The sequence below is a fragment of the Mollisia scopiformis genome, assembly GCF_001500285.1.
Source record: "Mollisia scopiformis unplaced genomic scaffold LY89scaffold_2, whole genome shotgun sequence".
Taxonomy (NCBI): domain Eukaryota; kingdom Fungi; phylum Ascomycota; class Leotiomycetes; order Helotiales; family Mollisiaceae; genus Mollisia; species Mollisia scopiformis.
Genome location: NW_017263582.1, coordinates 894,909 through 910,772, shown reverse-complemented (window position 1 = coordinate 910,772; position 15,864 = coordinate 894,909). Strand labels below are relative to the sequence as shown.

The 15,864-nt window shown below is 45.2% G+C and overlaps 7 protein-coding genes across 7 annotated transcripts; 1 reads left to right on the top strand and 6 right to left on the bottom strand.

Moving 5' to 3' along the window:
• Positions 1–98: 98 nt before the first annotated feature.
• LY89DRAFT_663718 (uncharacterized protein) lies at positions 99–1,624 on the bottom strand (the record flags this gene model as incomplete). Its single annotated transcript, XM_018212721.1, has 6 exons — positions 99–217; positions 302–376; positions 432–732; positions 878–1,050; positions 1,161–1,450; positions 1,518–1,624. The coding sequence occupies 6 exons, from the start codon at positions 1,622–1,624 to the stop codon at positions 99–101; spliced, it is 1,065 nt and encodes a 354-aa protein (XP_018077620.1).
• A 100-nt stretch (positions 1,625–1,724) lies between these two features.
• On the bottom strand, positions 1,725–2,592 carry LY89DRAFT_177406 (uncharacterized protein). Its single transcript, XM_018205589.1, has 4 exons — positions 2,422–2,592; positions 2,225–2,364; positions 2,120–2,173; positions 1,725–2,064 (listed from the first exon to the last, which is right to left on the bottom strand). Exons 1-4 carry the CDS (start codon positions 2,529–2,531, stop codon positions 1,826–1,828), a joined length of 543 nt encoding a protein of 180 aa, XP_018077619.1. The 5' UTR covers positions 2,532–2,592; the 3' UTR covers positions 1,725–1,825.
• Positions 2,593–2,799: 207 nt separating this feature from the next.
• On the bottom strand, positions 2,800–3,866 carry LY89DRAFT_713761 (acyl-CoA N-acyltransferase; the record flags this gene model as incomplete). Its single annotated transcript, XM_018218074.1, has 3 exons — positions 3,341–3,866; positions 3,009–3,292; positions 2,800–2,957 (listed from the first exon to the last, which is right to left on the bottom strand). Coding segments are annotated over exons 1-3 (555 nt in total), but the record flags the coding sequence as incomplete, so codon positions are not given.
• A 593-nt stretch (positions 3,867–4,459) lies between these two features.
• Positions 4,460–5,525, bottom strand: LY89DRAFT_728027 (NAC-domain-containing protein; the record flags this gene model as incomplete). Its single annotated transcript, XM_018219224.1, has 5 exons — positions 4,460–4,707; positions 4,789–4,961; positions 5,189–5,300; positions 5,387–5,472; positions 5,521–5,525. 5 exons carry the CDS (start codon positions 5,523–5,525, stop codon positions 4,460–4,462), a joined length of 624 nt encoding a protein of 207 aa, XP_018077617.1.
• A 1,530-nt stretch (positions 5,526–7,055) lies between these two features.
• On the bottom strand, positions 7,056–8,449 carry LY89DRAFT_755147 (secretory lipase-like protein 1 precursor). Its single transcript, XM_018221341.1, has one exon. The coding sequence runs from the start codon at positions 8,442–8,444 to the stop codon at positions 7,086–7,088; it is 1,359 nt and encodes a 452-aa protein (XP_018077616.1). The 5' UTR covers positions 8,445–8,449; the 3' UTR covers positions 7,056–7,085.
• Positions 8,450–10,589: 2,140 nt separating this feature from the next.
• LY89DRAFT_777046 (uncharacterized protein) lies at positions 10,590–11,891 on the bottom strand (the record flags this gene model as incomplete). Its single annotated transcript, XM_018222097.1, has 2 exons — positions 10,590–11,564; positions 11,820–11,891. 2 exons carry the CDS (start codon positions 11,889–11,891, stop codon positions 10,590–10,592), a joined length of 1,047 nt encoding a protein of 348 aa, XP_018077615.1.
• A 1,816-nt stretch (positions 11,892–13,707) lies between these two features.
• Positions 13,708–15,308, top strand: LY89DRAFT_635504 (cyclopropane-fatty-acyl-phospholipid synthase; the record flags this gene model as incomplete). The annotated part of the gene is made up of 5 exons (XM_018211447.1): positions 13,708–13,820; positions 13,937–14,324; positions 14,420–14,602; positions 14,692–14,989; positions 15,193–15,308. The coding sequence occupies 5 exons, from the start codon at positions 13,708–13,710 to the stop codon at positions 15,306–15,308; spliced, it is 1,098 nt and encodes a 365-aa protein (XP_018077614.1).
• Positions 15,309–15,864: the final 556 nt, after the last annotated feature.

Here is a 15,864-nt window from a genome sequence, read left to right as displayed (position 1 = left end):
TCCTCACAGGTAGAAATAAATACACAGACAAATAAGCTTAATGCTCAGATTATGGAGCTGCAAAGTTTGGAACACAAGGAGTATCTTTGGTGTTCGAGTTAATCAGAATCTTTCAGACCACGAATGAGATGCTTACGTGCTTGGGACTCTGGTCCCGGTGGTGTCATAGCTTCAGTAAAGATATCAGCAAATTGTATGAATGTTTCATACTGTCTGCCTATGCTATGTTTGCCATATGGCTGAACCGCTATCAACCAAGGTCGCCATTGTCACTCTCATCGGCTCATACGTGCCGACTCACACTTTCTGCAACTTGCTTCACGAGTCGGATCCAATGAATGGCCACAGCTATAGTCGAATTGGTGGTTGCAGATACCTACGCCAACTTAGACTGTAGATTTTGATAGTGTCATGATAGAGTAAGAACTTACATTTCATTTGGTTGGTTCCACCGGCTCTTTGGCATGGGGCCCGACAATTTGGGCAAGTCGTGAAGTGGATGAGTATGTAGAGTACTGATGCTTCATTGTCCTGCTGATGCTGCAAGGCTTCCGGGTCTTGAGAGACAATTACTAATGAGGTAATTGATGTCGCCGATTCAAGGTTGTTGGGAGTGAGGTGAGCCATCGAATGACTGGGTCCGGAGTGCTTGATGATTTCAGTGCGCGGTAATGTGAGATTCACTGTCGCAAGCAAAATGAGTTGAGGAACAGGAGAGGCGGTGCCTATTGACTGGATGGTGTACCTTAAATAGCTGTTCAACGAGACTTGAACAAACACTAGACTTGCAGAGAAGTATTTCGAAATGACGAGTGACCTAGAGAGAAAGCGAGAAGTGATCGATGTTTTCATCTGGTCTGTCAACATGCCAATAAACCATATCTCTTAGCTTCTCTTTTGGCACCATGCCGTCCTCACTCCTATCTCTCGCTAAAGAGTAGCACTTCACTTGTCTCTCGCCTTCCCTGCCTCCGACCTTAGCAATCGTCTTTATGGATGCGAGGTTGTCCGCGTCAATATGTGCTGTCAAAGTCTTAATATGCTTACGATCTGGCCAAGTCAGCAACTAGTGTTAGGGTGTCGCGTAACATGAAACTGCAGCTCAAGCAAGGTAGTAGGAAGATTTCACTTCTGAGGACCTTTGAACGCAGTTGACTTACTAGGAAACTTCCAAAAGGTACCTTCTGGTCCCACTAAAGAATTTAAAGCCTCCGTCGCATATCCTTTCCTCCAATAGTGATGATCCAGCATATACATTATCTCAGCACCTTCTCCAAGAGTCCCACAGATTCCAATCATTCTTGGCTGAGTTCCACGTTCTTCTGTGTGAAAAGCATCGAATTGTGGCTTGATAATAATCGCAAACTTATCGAGATTGGGATTTTCAACTGAAAACGCCTGTTTCATCCAATCGCTTGACTGTTCCAATGTCTTCATGGGCGGTCGAACTCTGTCCTCTGTCAGTGACTGAGAGCAAAGGAGCAGGCCAGTATGAAGGGCAATGAGATGCGACTCACGACCACTTAAGGTTTTCTTCTGAAGACCAGAGAGCATGGAAATCGAGTAAGTATCTTTCGGTCAGCCGGCCTAGATATAAATGAAGTGTTTCTGCTTCATAGTCCATATTGTTTCCTGGATTTCACGGATCACTGAACAGCATCTCGAAGAAGACAATGGCGGGGTCAATTTGCATGATACTACCTCATGCAGCGTTGACATAAGCTATTGGTGTTAACTTAACCTTGCCGATCCCGAGTCTCCTCAAGCTACCGTGGATCACGTGCACGACCTCTTATGAAAACAGCTGGAGCTCATTCCTTCCATCTTATACACACAAAGTGGCACCCTCTGCCTCATCAGAATCAGAGTGAGTTGCTTCAGTACCAGGTCTCGGCACGTAGAATCCTTGCAGATCACTCTTTAGTTTCTTGTCCCTCAGAGAGGCACGCGAGTACCCGTCTTTGAACAAAAGTCCTTTCTTGAACCCAGCTTTTTGCAATACATTCATACTTGCCAAGTTTTCTGGATCGGCCTTGGCGAAGAGTTTGTCGTACTTCTTGTTTTCTGCACGCTCTTAGGATCATTGAATCTTTAACAATATTGATAAATGACTTCTCACCTTCAGCAGCCCAGAACATATCCAAAAACATTCTCAATGCTTCACTCATGTAGCCTTTACCCAATAATCAGGATGTAACTTATATCCGATCTCTTGTTCTCTAACAATGCTGACGATGCCAATCATTTTGGGTTTCGGGCTCTCGTTGTTCTTCAGAATGATCGCCCAACGTTGGTACCAAGACTCTTCTGCCGCTAGTTGGTCGTGGAGTCTGTCGAGGGTTTGCTGCAAAGTGGATTGTGGTTCTCGAGTACTGGCACATTAGGAGACAGGACCGAGATCGTGGGCAATCAAAGACCTACGACCATATCATAGAGTATTCATTGCTTTCAATGGCATGATAATCATGGAGATGTTCTTCACTTAATGCTTGCAACCGAAGACGCTCAGATTCAGCGGCGTAATTTGCCATGTTTAAGTTTTGAATAGTTACGTTGCAGAATTCAACAGCTCTCCTTCCTGGTCGTTCTCTTATGGCCGGATTTAACGTTTTCTCAATTGACGTGAGTCACATATATTGTCACGTGAAGATATCTTACGAGCGTCCGGCTTGGCACTGGATGAGGAAGGAGGTTCTGATACAAATGAAGGTTACGAAGAGAATGTAGATTTGGTAAAAACATTGGAATCCTAGAAGTGAGAATCTTTTATGATTGCGGTCGTTCTAAAGACCAAAGAAGAGCTGGCCACCATTTCATCTTTTTTGTCACTGGGTCCGGCGCCGGGTAAGCTTTCTCGATAAGTTCTGCCTTAGCAAAGCCAGATTTTTCGAGTACTCTTTGACTCGGAATGTTTTCAGGGCTAGTGTAGGCAATGATCTTGTCCCTCTTCTCTCCGTCTGGGCAGTGTCAGCAAATTGATTGAAGCCAGCAGAAGATGAGAGACTTGCCTCGAATATTCCAGTAGTAATGAACGAATAATTTCAAAGCTTCAGGAGCATATCCCAAGCCCCAATACTCAGGGTTGACCCCATAGCCAACTTCTACTGCTTTCCCATCCGCTGATACACGAGGTATTCCTACCGAAGCAATCATCTTCGGTTTTCCATTCGAGTTTTCTGACCCCCGAAGTAAGACCGCATAGAGTTCTCTGTAAGGTGCTTCTGCTGATGGCAAGTGTCTTGCTATCATCAGATTTCTAGACTCTTCTAAGCTTTTAGAAGGTTCGCGATGTCTGCCAATATGTCAACATCATTTATCGTAGGTATGAAAGCGAACGTACATGAACTTTCCAGTCTTCTCGTTTGCTTGCTTAGCATGATAATCCTCCAGATGTTCCTCTAATGATAGGTGCTGTAAACCCAATCGCTCGGATTCTACCACGTATTTTGTCATGGTTTGGTGCTTGGGCAGAAACAAGCGGGATGCTAGGGAAACATTGTAGTATTTATGTATCCAAACAATCAGACTTATTTGTCCTTAAGGACTCATTGAAGGATGACCCGATTATATGAGTCATCATTTCCGACATGTCGGAATTCCTCACCTTAGCATTGCAACCCATGCACCAACGTTAAGAAATATACTTGAAAAGTGAGGTAAGCATACCGAGTGCCTCAGACGAACTCCGTGAACTCCGTAAAATCAGGAATAAATGCGGAGGAAGACACGTGACTAGTTTCAATTTCCAGGCTCAGTCTGACCATCGCTCATACACGATCCGCTCGCTGATCTATAATCTGTATTTCGTCACTTGGCAAGAGTCAGGATTTAACTTCATGAGACCTCGATGCTGGAAATTCTCGAATGAGACTGCACTGACAGAACAGGAGACCTGAACGCAAGGTAGGATAGACAACAACGTTTTCAATAGCAGGACATGACCAGAATCCAGCGTCTCCCTTCGCCTCACGAACTCTAGCTTCACTGCTTGGAGATTGCTTGGGGATTGCTTGGGGGAGAGGAGTTCAGAGCATTTTTGTGTCCTACAGCCGATTGCATAAACCACTTGAGCCAGGTGCCGTATAGTGATTGCCGTGATGTTCGAGTGCTACAAGAACGCTTTCTTATACTCTTCCCATTGATTTATTGCGCTCCAATTCGTAGTCCACCTATGTCAGTGACCCAAGTGGTCTAACAAACACCCAAGCTTCGGCTTTCAAGCTGTGTTTGAAACAAAATCACGACCAAGAAAGTACCCATGATTTGGAAGAATCAGAAAGGCGCTGTATGATTTTGTACACGCAAGCAACCCTATGACTACCGAAAATCTCGCCTTATTTCATGCTAGCAGCCGTGTAGTTTTGCTCATAATTTCCGCCATAAACCCTAAACTCAAGGCAGATTCTGTTCTTCCATATTCGCGATTCGCGACGTGCAAGAATGGTGTGAGATCAACTTTTTATTCGACCTTGTCCTCGAAGTTCTCGCCTGCAACCAGATCTGGGATATCATCATCGTCGTCATCGTCCTTCTTGTCCTCACCAGCTTCCTTGGCTTGCATCGATTGGTAGCTCTCGGCGAGTTTTCTAAGGGAGGCAAGGGAGTCGGGGCCAAGTTGGTTGAGGATACCGGGAACGAGTTCTGTGAGCTCCTTGTCTTCACCATTACCATAGATAGCGAACGTGTTGGATGGGACGGCAGCGTGGACTATAGGCAGAACATATGTTAGCTAAAATTCTCGAAACCATTCTCAAATGTGCACCTTCTCACACCACTGAAGAATCGTACCTTTTGGTGCAGCAAAGTGGATGACGTTGCCGTCAGACTTGAACATGTTCACCTCCTCAATGGCTTGAATAGGTTGGACATTAAGCTTCTTGAGTGCGGTCTGCAGCTTCTTGTCGTCCATGCCCGCGCTCTTGTGAACCTTCTTGACCTTTCTTCTAGGTGTACCTTTCCCACTGTTCACCGTTTGTCAGCATTTGCCCAACGAATCAACCTTTATCCCATCTCGTTCGCAGATTTTCCATGTAGGTATCGAGCTTGAGGATAACAAATTCGAAGGATTAAACGTACCCTGCAGTCAATATTAGCTGTTGTTCAATTGGGCTGGCCATGGATGTGCACTCCAAATCCGGAATCACAAAACCTCATGATACCCTCAAAGAACAGCACAGAAGGAACTCACCAATTCGCACCGACTGCTGCATCTTCTTCAGCTTTTCCATATCCATGATGGCGGTAGTAAGACCTTCGTCGGAGATGCGGAGGCTCGAAGGAAGGAGATGAAGACCGTAAGGCTGCAGGGTTGGCTGTCAGTGTTGCGCTCTTGATGCGAGATCTGTAGACAAGATCTCGAGGTCCAGAAGATGAAGAGCATACGTACAGGAGTAGGTGTCGAGGTCTTTCTGGGATGGTAGACTCGCGATGAGGTCGTCGACGTGATCGTGAAGTTCTTTGTGGGCGCCAAGACTTTATTTAAGGTTAGCGAGGAATTCTAGTGGGGAAATTCAACAACACTGCATTCTCAGATTCACCGCAAATTGTTCAAAGGCGAACGCCGCACTATTCTTTCTGTCTTTTTGACTGTATGAGAATCCTCTACTCTGTCTTATCATGCGGTACAAGTGTATGCTCAATATTTGTTACAGCAATTGGTTCTGGTATTGTTTCGGAACAATTGTGCGTAGCTATCTACCTCCCTTTGATTCGACATAGGTTGAATAGCTATAGCATCTGTGATCATACCATTTACCTTGAGGCTCCTCTCAATACATCAGAATATCTTCGACTTTATCTCAGGTCTTTTGTTGTTGATGTCCTTCCTGCTAACTGCGCGATATGTATCTTCAGCAATATATCTCAATGCTCTTGACTCACGTCAACAACCATTCCGAGGTATAGCTTATTGCAATACTCATGTTTACTCTAGAGATTGAAAGGCTCACCTGCTTGTCTATCCGAACTCTTGGTCCTATAACTAGGATTACATTTCGCATTCCAAGAGAGAGGCACGTGACTCGTCGGTCGACAGTGTGCTAAATTAAAAAAGAATTAGTCTTCTTCTTAGTCTCACAAATTTTACTAGACTTAAAGTACTTTTGGAACTTGCATTTCTTTCTATTTAGCTTTTCCGTTCACTTAAATTTTATTCAATTTAGATTAAGATTGTACATAACACGTTTTCCTCTTCTCAAACTAGACCAAGTCTTTAGCTAGGCCCCCGAGCTCTTTTGCCAGAAAAATGATCCGTACTCGAGAAATGAGGAGTAGGAATGGCAGATCAAGCCTGCAAGGAACTGCTTTTAAATTTCGGGCATGCTAAGTCTGGAAGTCCTCAAAGTGGTGAAGAGGCGAGATTGTTAAACTTTCCTTCTCTCGAATGCATCTCCAACTCCGGACGTTCAAATAGGCCCTTGTAAGTCACCAAATTCATTGGATCTTTTCAAGGCAATCGATAGGAGCCAGTCGTTTGCAACCTGGCCTTTGATCATACAGGTTGAACGTGACTTCCATCCAGCCTCACCTCGCTTCAGCCGGATCAAACAACCACTGCATCAATTCGACAATATGAGTCCGGATACTGCATAATCCTCTCGATATCACTACCGTCCACTACCAAATGACGACAGCTTTCGTCTCATGGAGCCCCAGCCATCGCAAGACAAAGTCGCGAAAATAAGATGCAGCCGCGTCCATACCACTCTGCACGAAAATGAAGAAGAGATTTCGGATTACTACACCGCACTCTCTCATGTTTGGGGAGATGCTCTCGAGACAACCAAAATTCTAGTTGAGACAGAACAACTTCAAATGACGGCCAGGTTATAACTTCCGATGCATCGTGAATAGTGAGGGATTAAGATTACAATGACAGAGGATCGATACACTTCGATCAGCAGTCATGTACCAAGCGATCCAATGGGCTGGGGGAAAGAAGAACCACGCTTATCACCCCTAGTTTAATCCTACAACTGACTACGTCCTCATTCATCTCCATCATAAGTATCCACAGTCGTTTTGCATTCTTTTATTACGAATATCTGACAAGATTTAAAGCAAAACTTTTCATTAGCTCGTCAGAACTAAACTTTGAAAGGTACACCGAACATCGCCTTTACAGCCCCAACAAGCTCGTTCCCAAACATCTTAAAGTTATCCCAATCGAGATCCATGAACCAGAAGTCGCTCGTCTTGCATCCTTGCGTAGGCGGAACACCATTAAATCTATCCTTCAAGAATTTTACAGCACCACCAGATCCCACCATTGACTCACTGGTGTGATCCCCGATCGAGCTTCTGACATACTCAAGGGAAGAAATGCCTCGATCGCAGTAACTCTTAACCAATGCATCGTTGTCGTCGATGGAATTGACTTGATCTCCTTTTGCCTTGTAGAAGTAAAGCGGGATTTGAGGAACGTCTCGTTTCCCCATGACACCAGCCTTTTCGATGATTTCTCTCAAAGGCGAACTATTCAAGATGCCTTCTCCGTTGCGGAAGTATTTGAACACATCCTTTCCATCGAACTGGCTGAAATCCGCTCCTGCGCATTGTGATCTTGGACTCTCGAGTTCTGTCCGGTTCTCAAGAAATGTCTCGTCATCCAAGAGTTTTTCTAGCTCGGGAGATGGAAATCCTTGGTACAGACCCCATAGACCAGCTAGGCCAAGACCAGCATATTGGCTTTTGTTCATGGTATGGATCGTGTTGTTGAGGTTTACAACAGTGCCTCCGATCGCAGCTCCAGCGATCTTCAGTTCAGGTGCATAGGAAGGTTGCATTTCGGCAGCCCATCCTGTAGCTATCGAGCCACCTGAATATCCCCACATGGTGACATCGACATGTTTGGATGAGATACCAGTGATTGAGGATGAAGACAGAACCGCTCGGATTGAATCGAGGGTCGCTTGTCCTGCTTGAATGCCGGAGGAAAAAGCAGCTTGAGTACCTTGGTAGTCGGGAATACTAACAATATAACCTTGAGACAGAAGACCAGCTTCAAAGATGGAGCTGGACTTGGAGAGGGAATTGTTGGAATCTGAGCCTACTTGAATGGCGTATGAAGGAGCACAGTTCAGATACGAAGCATCTTGAATATCCTGGTAAGAGACCAGACGAGACATATTCCCGCCTTCGGGGACTAGGACGGTGGTTACGGCAGTATCAGGGTTTCCTTGGCTGTTTGTTGTCCGGTATTGGATCTGGTGTGATGATTGGAGGTTCAAGGGAATCGTTCCAAAATCTCCCAATTCTCCCGGAGGCGTTCTATGCTTCAAGATAGTACCAGGCGATGCATCCTTGAAGCCAGATGCATGAGAATAGAATGGGTCTTTCGTAGGGGGCTTTGATACATCTCGGTGGGGTAGAGGAGAGCCCGACGCAATTGTGAAGACCACAAAGGCGGTAAGTATCTCGGATAAAGTAGAGAAAGCCATTATCATCTGAGAATGGAAAGAAAGCTTTGGAGCACCTCACGCAGAAACAAGGGTGATTGAAACTGTATACATATTAACAAAGACACATCAAATTATTCACATGTCATCCTTATTTCAGACACATCTAGACTCTTCACTTGAAAAATGGTTCGAATCTGTTGATTATTTCTAGCAGCCAATGACTGCAAGCATTTGAGGATTACTAGCAGTAGAGGAACGTCTTACATCATCTCCCGCGAGTGATAGTACTCTGGTAGACTAGCAAGTAGAAGTGACGAGAGCAGTTTTAGTTGTGGCGATGATTGGATCACTAAGCGAGTGCTCATTACGTATAGGGGCCGTCTTGGAAGCGATGCAATTTTTAATGCACATGAATACGACAATACTTTGAGAGGTATCGATGGAGGCTGTATGATTAAGGTGAATCGTACCTAGAGTGGCGTCAGGTTTTGTGCCCAAATAATGCCCAATCAATGCGGACATTCAAACTTTGAACCAGAACAGATCTAAAAGCATAGCACAGAATTTGGTTAGAAAAGCTAGGCATCGAAAATTTACGACTTTTTTTTCACTATGTCATCCTTTTCAGTGAGTAGCTTTTCCATTCCAGAACTAGTATCGTAAAAAGGTTGCGGATCCGCTGCAGCTACAACTCCGGGAAGAGGATGTGGTATGCTCCTCAATTTCCGAAACAGCTAGTTCTTCTGACTTGTTAAATCTCTTCCTTTTCATACTCAAGTGTTTGGCACCGAATTCGAGTCTCGAGCACAAGTCCGACATTGAGGATCACGCTATCCCATTTTGGACCGCACAAACCAAAAAGACACCCTATAGATTTAAATAAGCAAAAGTTTGCCGGCCACCAGGATCGAAACCCACAAACCGTCCGGAGTTTAATGGCAGAATCTTTTCGGATTAAGGACCCAGGACCCGGATTCCAGGATTCCCGGATTTAATGGAAAAAATACCGCCTAGAGGTTGATCCTATTACTTACAATAATAAATGAAATTAGTTAAACCAAAAACATGAAAAACACATGACAATACTAAATAACCAATACCAGGATCTGAAAATAAACCGTCTGGGTTTTTTCTAGCCACTACTGCAGTAGTGAGGAGTTTTTTTGGTATGTTGCATCTTTAATTTTTTTTTCCCCGCCCGGCTATCTTTTCATGATCATGGACACCTTTAATGGTCTCTATTTCTTCCATAGCACAGCTATACTTCTGTTTGATATAAAATGGGACAGAATGTGTTGCGCTCGTATGATTCAACGAAGCTATCCTTCGGCTAAGGAAAGGGTTAGCGAACCCCGCAGTATTGCCGCCATTCTGTGTTCTTTTGCGACCACTCATAAGGCCTGGAGAGATTACAAAGCCTATTATAAAGATCTTTACGGGTGAGAGAGATACTCAAGTTCGAAAACACAGGCAAGAGAGTGCGGGGGAAGCTTTGTCGTGATGAGAGAGGTCTCACGTGACCTAGTACTGGAAGAAGTGGCTTGGGAGCAGGTTGAGGGGTGAATGACGGAAGCTGTCTTGAAAGGGTCCAAGAAGTCACAGTAGTAATATCTTGACCATATGCTATTGATTTTGGGTTTGTTTACAAATTGCAAGAAGTATTTACATAAAGCCACAGTCCTGGAACATCACACCCTCATCGCCCTCCTGTATACTGTACTCATACATTGGTAAACTGAAATTATCGAAGTTTTTTAACCCTAACAGCATATCGGAATTGTTTCTTGACAAATTTGTAAGAGCTAAGTAGCCTCTTCAAGGGATTGAAATGTAATTTCTTCGATGATGAGTTGCATTGAGCTTGAGCAATACCGATTGCAGCTCCCCATGTTAAAGCCTTTTTCAAAAGGCTCATGTTAGAGTGATTTGACAGTAGAGGGTATAAGTGAAGTGGTACTCCTCTCCGTCTTCAAGGACTTTTGTGCATCTTCGAGATCATTTACAAGGGGTAATTGGGCACCCATAATCATAGAGTAAAAATGGCGATGAACAATAAAACACTCACCAAAGACAGTCCAACACCAAGAGGTGAGTAATCAGATTTATGGATTTTGCTTGAGCGATTCGGCAAGAGCAACTCAGGCCCAGTTCCGGTCAATCAGCATATTGGACCCATTGTAAATCGTCAATTCAGCTCCCAGCAAGCAGCTCATCGGCACTCAACTTTCCCACCCCAGCCCAAACCAAGAGTTCGTTCATCTGCTCGACAAATTTCTCCCTCGCCATTTGGCTTTCAGCCAGAGGTACATACCGGAAACCACCCTCTCCATGTATTCTATTAGTGTCGTCAATAAGCGCCGTCTTATCCTCAAAGTCCGACTTCTCGACCATAGCAACAGCAGAATCAGCGCCAAAGCACTTCTCTATCTCTTTCACAAGCTTATATCTCAGATGGGCCCACGAACCTGTCATCAAAGCCATCATCTTTGGGGGAACTTCGACGGTACCCACCTCAGGATCGTCGATCTCCATGGGAGCAGCGAAGCAGCAGAGTCGATAGAGAGTACTTAGGCGATCTTGAGGAGAAATATACTCTGGTGGCGGAATCTTGGGTTCAACGACATAGTAAATCTTAATACAATGCTTGAATGCTTCTGCTTCGTTCCCATTCATGAGGAAGGCGATCATTGCCAATTTGTGCAAGAATCGCACTGACAGGCTGTGTCCGAATCCATCCTTCTCGATATCTGATATGGTGCGTTGTACCTCGCTTAGCTTACCAGGAAGCTTGTCGGGACCAACTTCCTCAAGACTGCTAGCTCGGCCCGCTAATCTTTGGGGCAGCGTTTGGGTGCTGCTACAGAGACTGCAGCTACAGTTGCGACCAAGCAGACGGTTAATCATGGGCTGGCGAGGTCCAGCAGTCCATCCAGCTATCCAGCTCCGGGTTATTTCCTCCCAAGCCGCGATATCTCGAGCCGCCCGCAATTGCAGCTCGTTGCCGTTGAACGTTACGTATGCGTTACCGTTGCAAGTGTGATGGATAATGGAAACGAAAGGTTCGACAACTCTCGCAACATCGACAGTAGCTACGACTTGAGGGTATAACGCTCTTGTGTCTCCCTTCAATCTGGGAAGTCGTACTTGGACTTGGTTGTGTTGAAACTAAATTTATTAGCACTTGTCGATGAACGCACTGAGAAGATAAGGGACACTTGCGGATTAGAGAAAGGACTCAATTTCTCGTATCTCAAGATCAGAATCCGTGAACCCACCCAACATCATCGCCTGGTTTGGGTTGTTGGCAGAGAGTGCATAATCGCGAGAGAGAAACGACTTGCAGGATGGGAGACGTTTCAGTTCCTCGAATAAGGGGTCGGAGATTTGTTTGTTGCGAAGGAGCTGGAGAAATCGAATCACAGTTCCGATTTTGCAGTTATAGATCATTGGTAAAAGGTTCTTGCCATATAGCAGGCCGGTGTTTGCTTTCATAGACTTATATGTTTTGCATTCGTATTTGTGGTGATGTACCCAAGCAGCTCCTTGACACTCCTAGATCGCTCTGGATTAGTTGCTACTCATCGAAGGGGAGGTTTGGGATCTGACTCTATTGCAATAGTACGCAACTCTACATCTGGCGCAAGCTGAAAGATTTTGTGGGTCCGGCTTGGTCGATACACCCGTTTCTCTGAGCAACTTGGCAGATGATCCCAGACAATGATCACAAGTGCTGATGAGCTTAGACTCGTCATCATTTATGATGATTAGTAGTGGTTGCTTGATCTTGAATATCAAATCTCCGCCTTTCACTGGCTCTAGAGCAAATAAGCCTTTTCCGGTATGGGGAAATTAGACTCCAGAGTCGAGGATGGAGATTTGGATGCTCTTTTCAACTCGCTCAGGGTGAGACTGTGTGCCAGAGTACGGCGGATCGCAGGCGCTATCAGGAACTCCTCCACTGGAGCTCTCGTGTTGCCCGCTCATCATGCAGAGAGTAATTGTGGAATCGTTGAGTGTAATCGGCAAGAAGATGGCGGTGAAGAACGGAGAAGGAAATACCCGCTTATGAGCTGAGGGTGAATAAGTTTCGACTGAGGAAAATGGAAATGATGTGCTCTAAAGAGTGTGCTATCTTAAAGCTCTTTCAAAGGCGTTTTATTAACCTCAAGCGTAAAGGAAAACCACTAACTACCTACTCAGTACCTAGAAAAAGAGCCCGTACTCACGTGACAATGCTGGCTCAAAGGTTATGTCCCGTCTTTCCGTCTTTTTCTTTCTTTCCTGTTCACCTTTCTCATGAATATTTACGTGTCTACATCGATGAGATCGGAAGATATATTTCTTTTATTCACTGCTCGTATTCGAGATCTTTATTCTTCACCATGCTCTGCGGCACGGACCGAGCTTGTGAGGTCCACCTGATCGCTGATTGGGTACCTCGTGGAATGTGCATCTCCAAGGATAATAATGACGACTTGTAAGACCCTCAACCTTGTTTCTTGGCTATGTCAGCCTTGTCGCCGACGTAACGTCCAACATTCGTACTTCGTCGCACCGGGCGAGAGTAGGAGATGGAGGGGCAGTTGTCTCACATCCTGTCAATAGTAACTAGCCATCAGCTAGAAGACAGAAAAGTATTCGTGGTGCTCCTACCATTGCATGCCAGCACCTGTCAAGTGTAACGGTTTTTCGCCATCAGCTGCAAGTTCTTTCCGCGTCAGCACCAATATCAGCACTTACCCTTGCTAAGTTTAGCTTTTACATAAACTGAATACGGAGGATTCGGAGGGAACAAGGATACGCAAGCTATCTATCTTATCGTGCAATCTATGTCTCAAAAGTTCTCTCCTTCTAATCATTGTATCTTTCAATTGCATCGCCCATTTCTTTACTTTGTCGTTTCCACGTGAGAAAGGAAGGAAAGCTGGAAGTACATTAGCAGATTAGGCAATATGAGTTACTACGATTCCGTTCATAATCTGTTCCTTAGCCGGCTCTCATATCTTTCAAAAACAATCATTCTTTCCGCCCTCAAACAATCGAAAGCTGGCCGCCTCACCATTCATGTCCAGGAACAAGATAGCGAAAACCCAAAGGAGACTCTTGTTTTTGGCAATGAGGCACCGGAAGCTGAGATGACGGTCAGGAGCAAAAATGCTTGGACGAGAATGGTTGTGAATCTTGATTTGGTTCGTGGAACCCTGTCACATGCCAACTTCGCAGTCAAGTACTGGAGATGAGGCAGACCATTCCGAGAAATGAAGCATGTCAGTACTGACAAATTGAGCAGGGATTGGGTGAAGCTTATATGCTTCGTGAATTGGAATGCGAGGATCCTGTCAAGCTGTTATTCTTTTTGGTAGCCAATTGGACGCCCTTGAGCAATCCCGTTGGTGCCTTCATCTTACAAGTATTGCCCAAGTAAGTGTTTTTGTTTCAAAATATTGAGTTTGGGTTGTTTGAGATGGAGAGACATACGTGACAATGATCGAGAGACTAAATTATTTAATTTGGGAATGCTGAGCAGAATCTAACAGACTCCAACGCCTTCTCCTCAACCCTTCAAACACTGAGACGAACGCCCTTCACAATGCCCAATCCCATTATGATACTTCCAATTCCCTTTTCGCCTCCTTTCTTAGTCCCGATATGATGTATTCTTGCGCTTTGTGGAAATCTACCGCAGAAGGAGGTGAAGAAGAAAGTTTGGGAGAGGCCCAGATCAGGAAAGTACATAACATATTAGACAAAGCGAGGATCAAGAAGGAGCATCATGTCCTAGATATTGGGGGTGGATGGGCATTTTTGGCTATTGAGGCAGTAAAAAGAACAGGGTGTAGAGTTACGGCAACGACATTGAGCATTGAACAGAAAGCGTTGGGAGAGCAGAGGGTCAAAGATGCGGGGTTGGAGGACAAGATCGAGGTGAGTGCGGTGAGCTTAGCTTGACTGTCAGCGGAATGGGTGGTGTCCAGACGTTTATTTTTAGGAGATTGGAAGAGGCTGACATATTGTACCAGATCCTTCTCGCAGATTACCGCAAAACTCCTATGCCTGAAGGTGGCTATGACCGCATCATAAGCATTGAGATGCTGGAGCACGTTGGAAAGCAATACATGGACGGGTATTTTGCTGCCATCAACTCCATGCTTAACCCAACACATGGAATTATGGTCATTCAAGGAATCACTGCCATCCATCAGGTAAGTTCTCTACCTATCCGGTAGTACTCAAACTTCTGCGCTTCGATCCATTATTTCTCTTGTATATGGTATGTCCTGACAAGCTGTAGTTACACAACAACGCCAAAAGCGTCGATAACTTCCTCGACCGTTACATCTTCCCTGGCGGCTACCTCGCTTCAGTAGCTCGGCTTCTGAATGCCATTGAAGTCGGCTCGAAAGGTGATTTAGAGATCGAATGCTTACAAAGTATCGGACCTCATTATGTGAGGACTTTGAGAAGCTGGAGAGAAAACTTTCTAAAGAATTGGCCAGCAATTCGAGAGGAGTTTGAGGAAAGTAGAAAGGGGAAGGGGGATGCTGATGGGAAGGTGACGGAGCAAGAGGTTGAGGCTTGGAGAAGGAGATGTGAGTCTGATTTCTTAATCTTGCCTGCTTCTTGAGAGGTCAAAGGAGAAGTCTTCTTATACCGTGGGTTGCGCTGCTTAGCTTCAGGGTCGGACGCAAGTGTCTTGCCATCCCCTTTTAATTCCTCTTATCTAAATTTCTGCATTTCCATATTTCCCTTATCCTGAATACATTTAGCCGAATGAAACTAATTATGACATCAGGGATATACTACTTTTCATACTGCGAAGCTGCTTTCCGCTCAGGGGTCATTGGGGATCAAGTCATCGTAGCTAGGCGAAGGCCAGCCCCCGAAGAAGCAGATGGGATTCCGATGTAAGAAGTCGAGATCGATTTTAATGATCACGAAGATAAAACAAATGATTATTCTTTCCCTCTATTGAGGTTAGTCCTAAACCAAAAGTGCATGTGACTACACAAGGTGAAAATTTGAAAACTTCAGTAAAAATACAACTCCAAGTCAGGGCATCGAGACTTCAAAGCAATGCAAAAGGTTATTCCCAATATTTCTCTGACGCTTGGTTTCAACGTTCTATTGCAATGCATCCTCGTTACATGTGCACGCAAAAGCGGAAAGAGCTTCGTAGCAACGCTCTTGCCCGCCCTCCACCCTCGCACCTTCCCAACCCAGACCTCCCCACTAGTTCCAACCACGTTCACTTCCTTAAAACTCCGTCTCCATTTCTCCCTCTTCTTCTCTTCGCCACACCACACACACATCATCCCACCCTCCAACCACCAAGCCCACTGTCGCACGCGCTCTCCCTGGACCGCGCGCTTCCTGCCAACGACGCATCACCCTCTGGACTAATTTTACTGTTCCAACTGCGTCTTACAATGCCGAGGCAGGAGCGTCAGCCAAACACAAAGAGTCT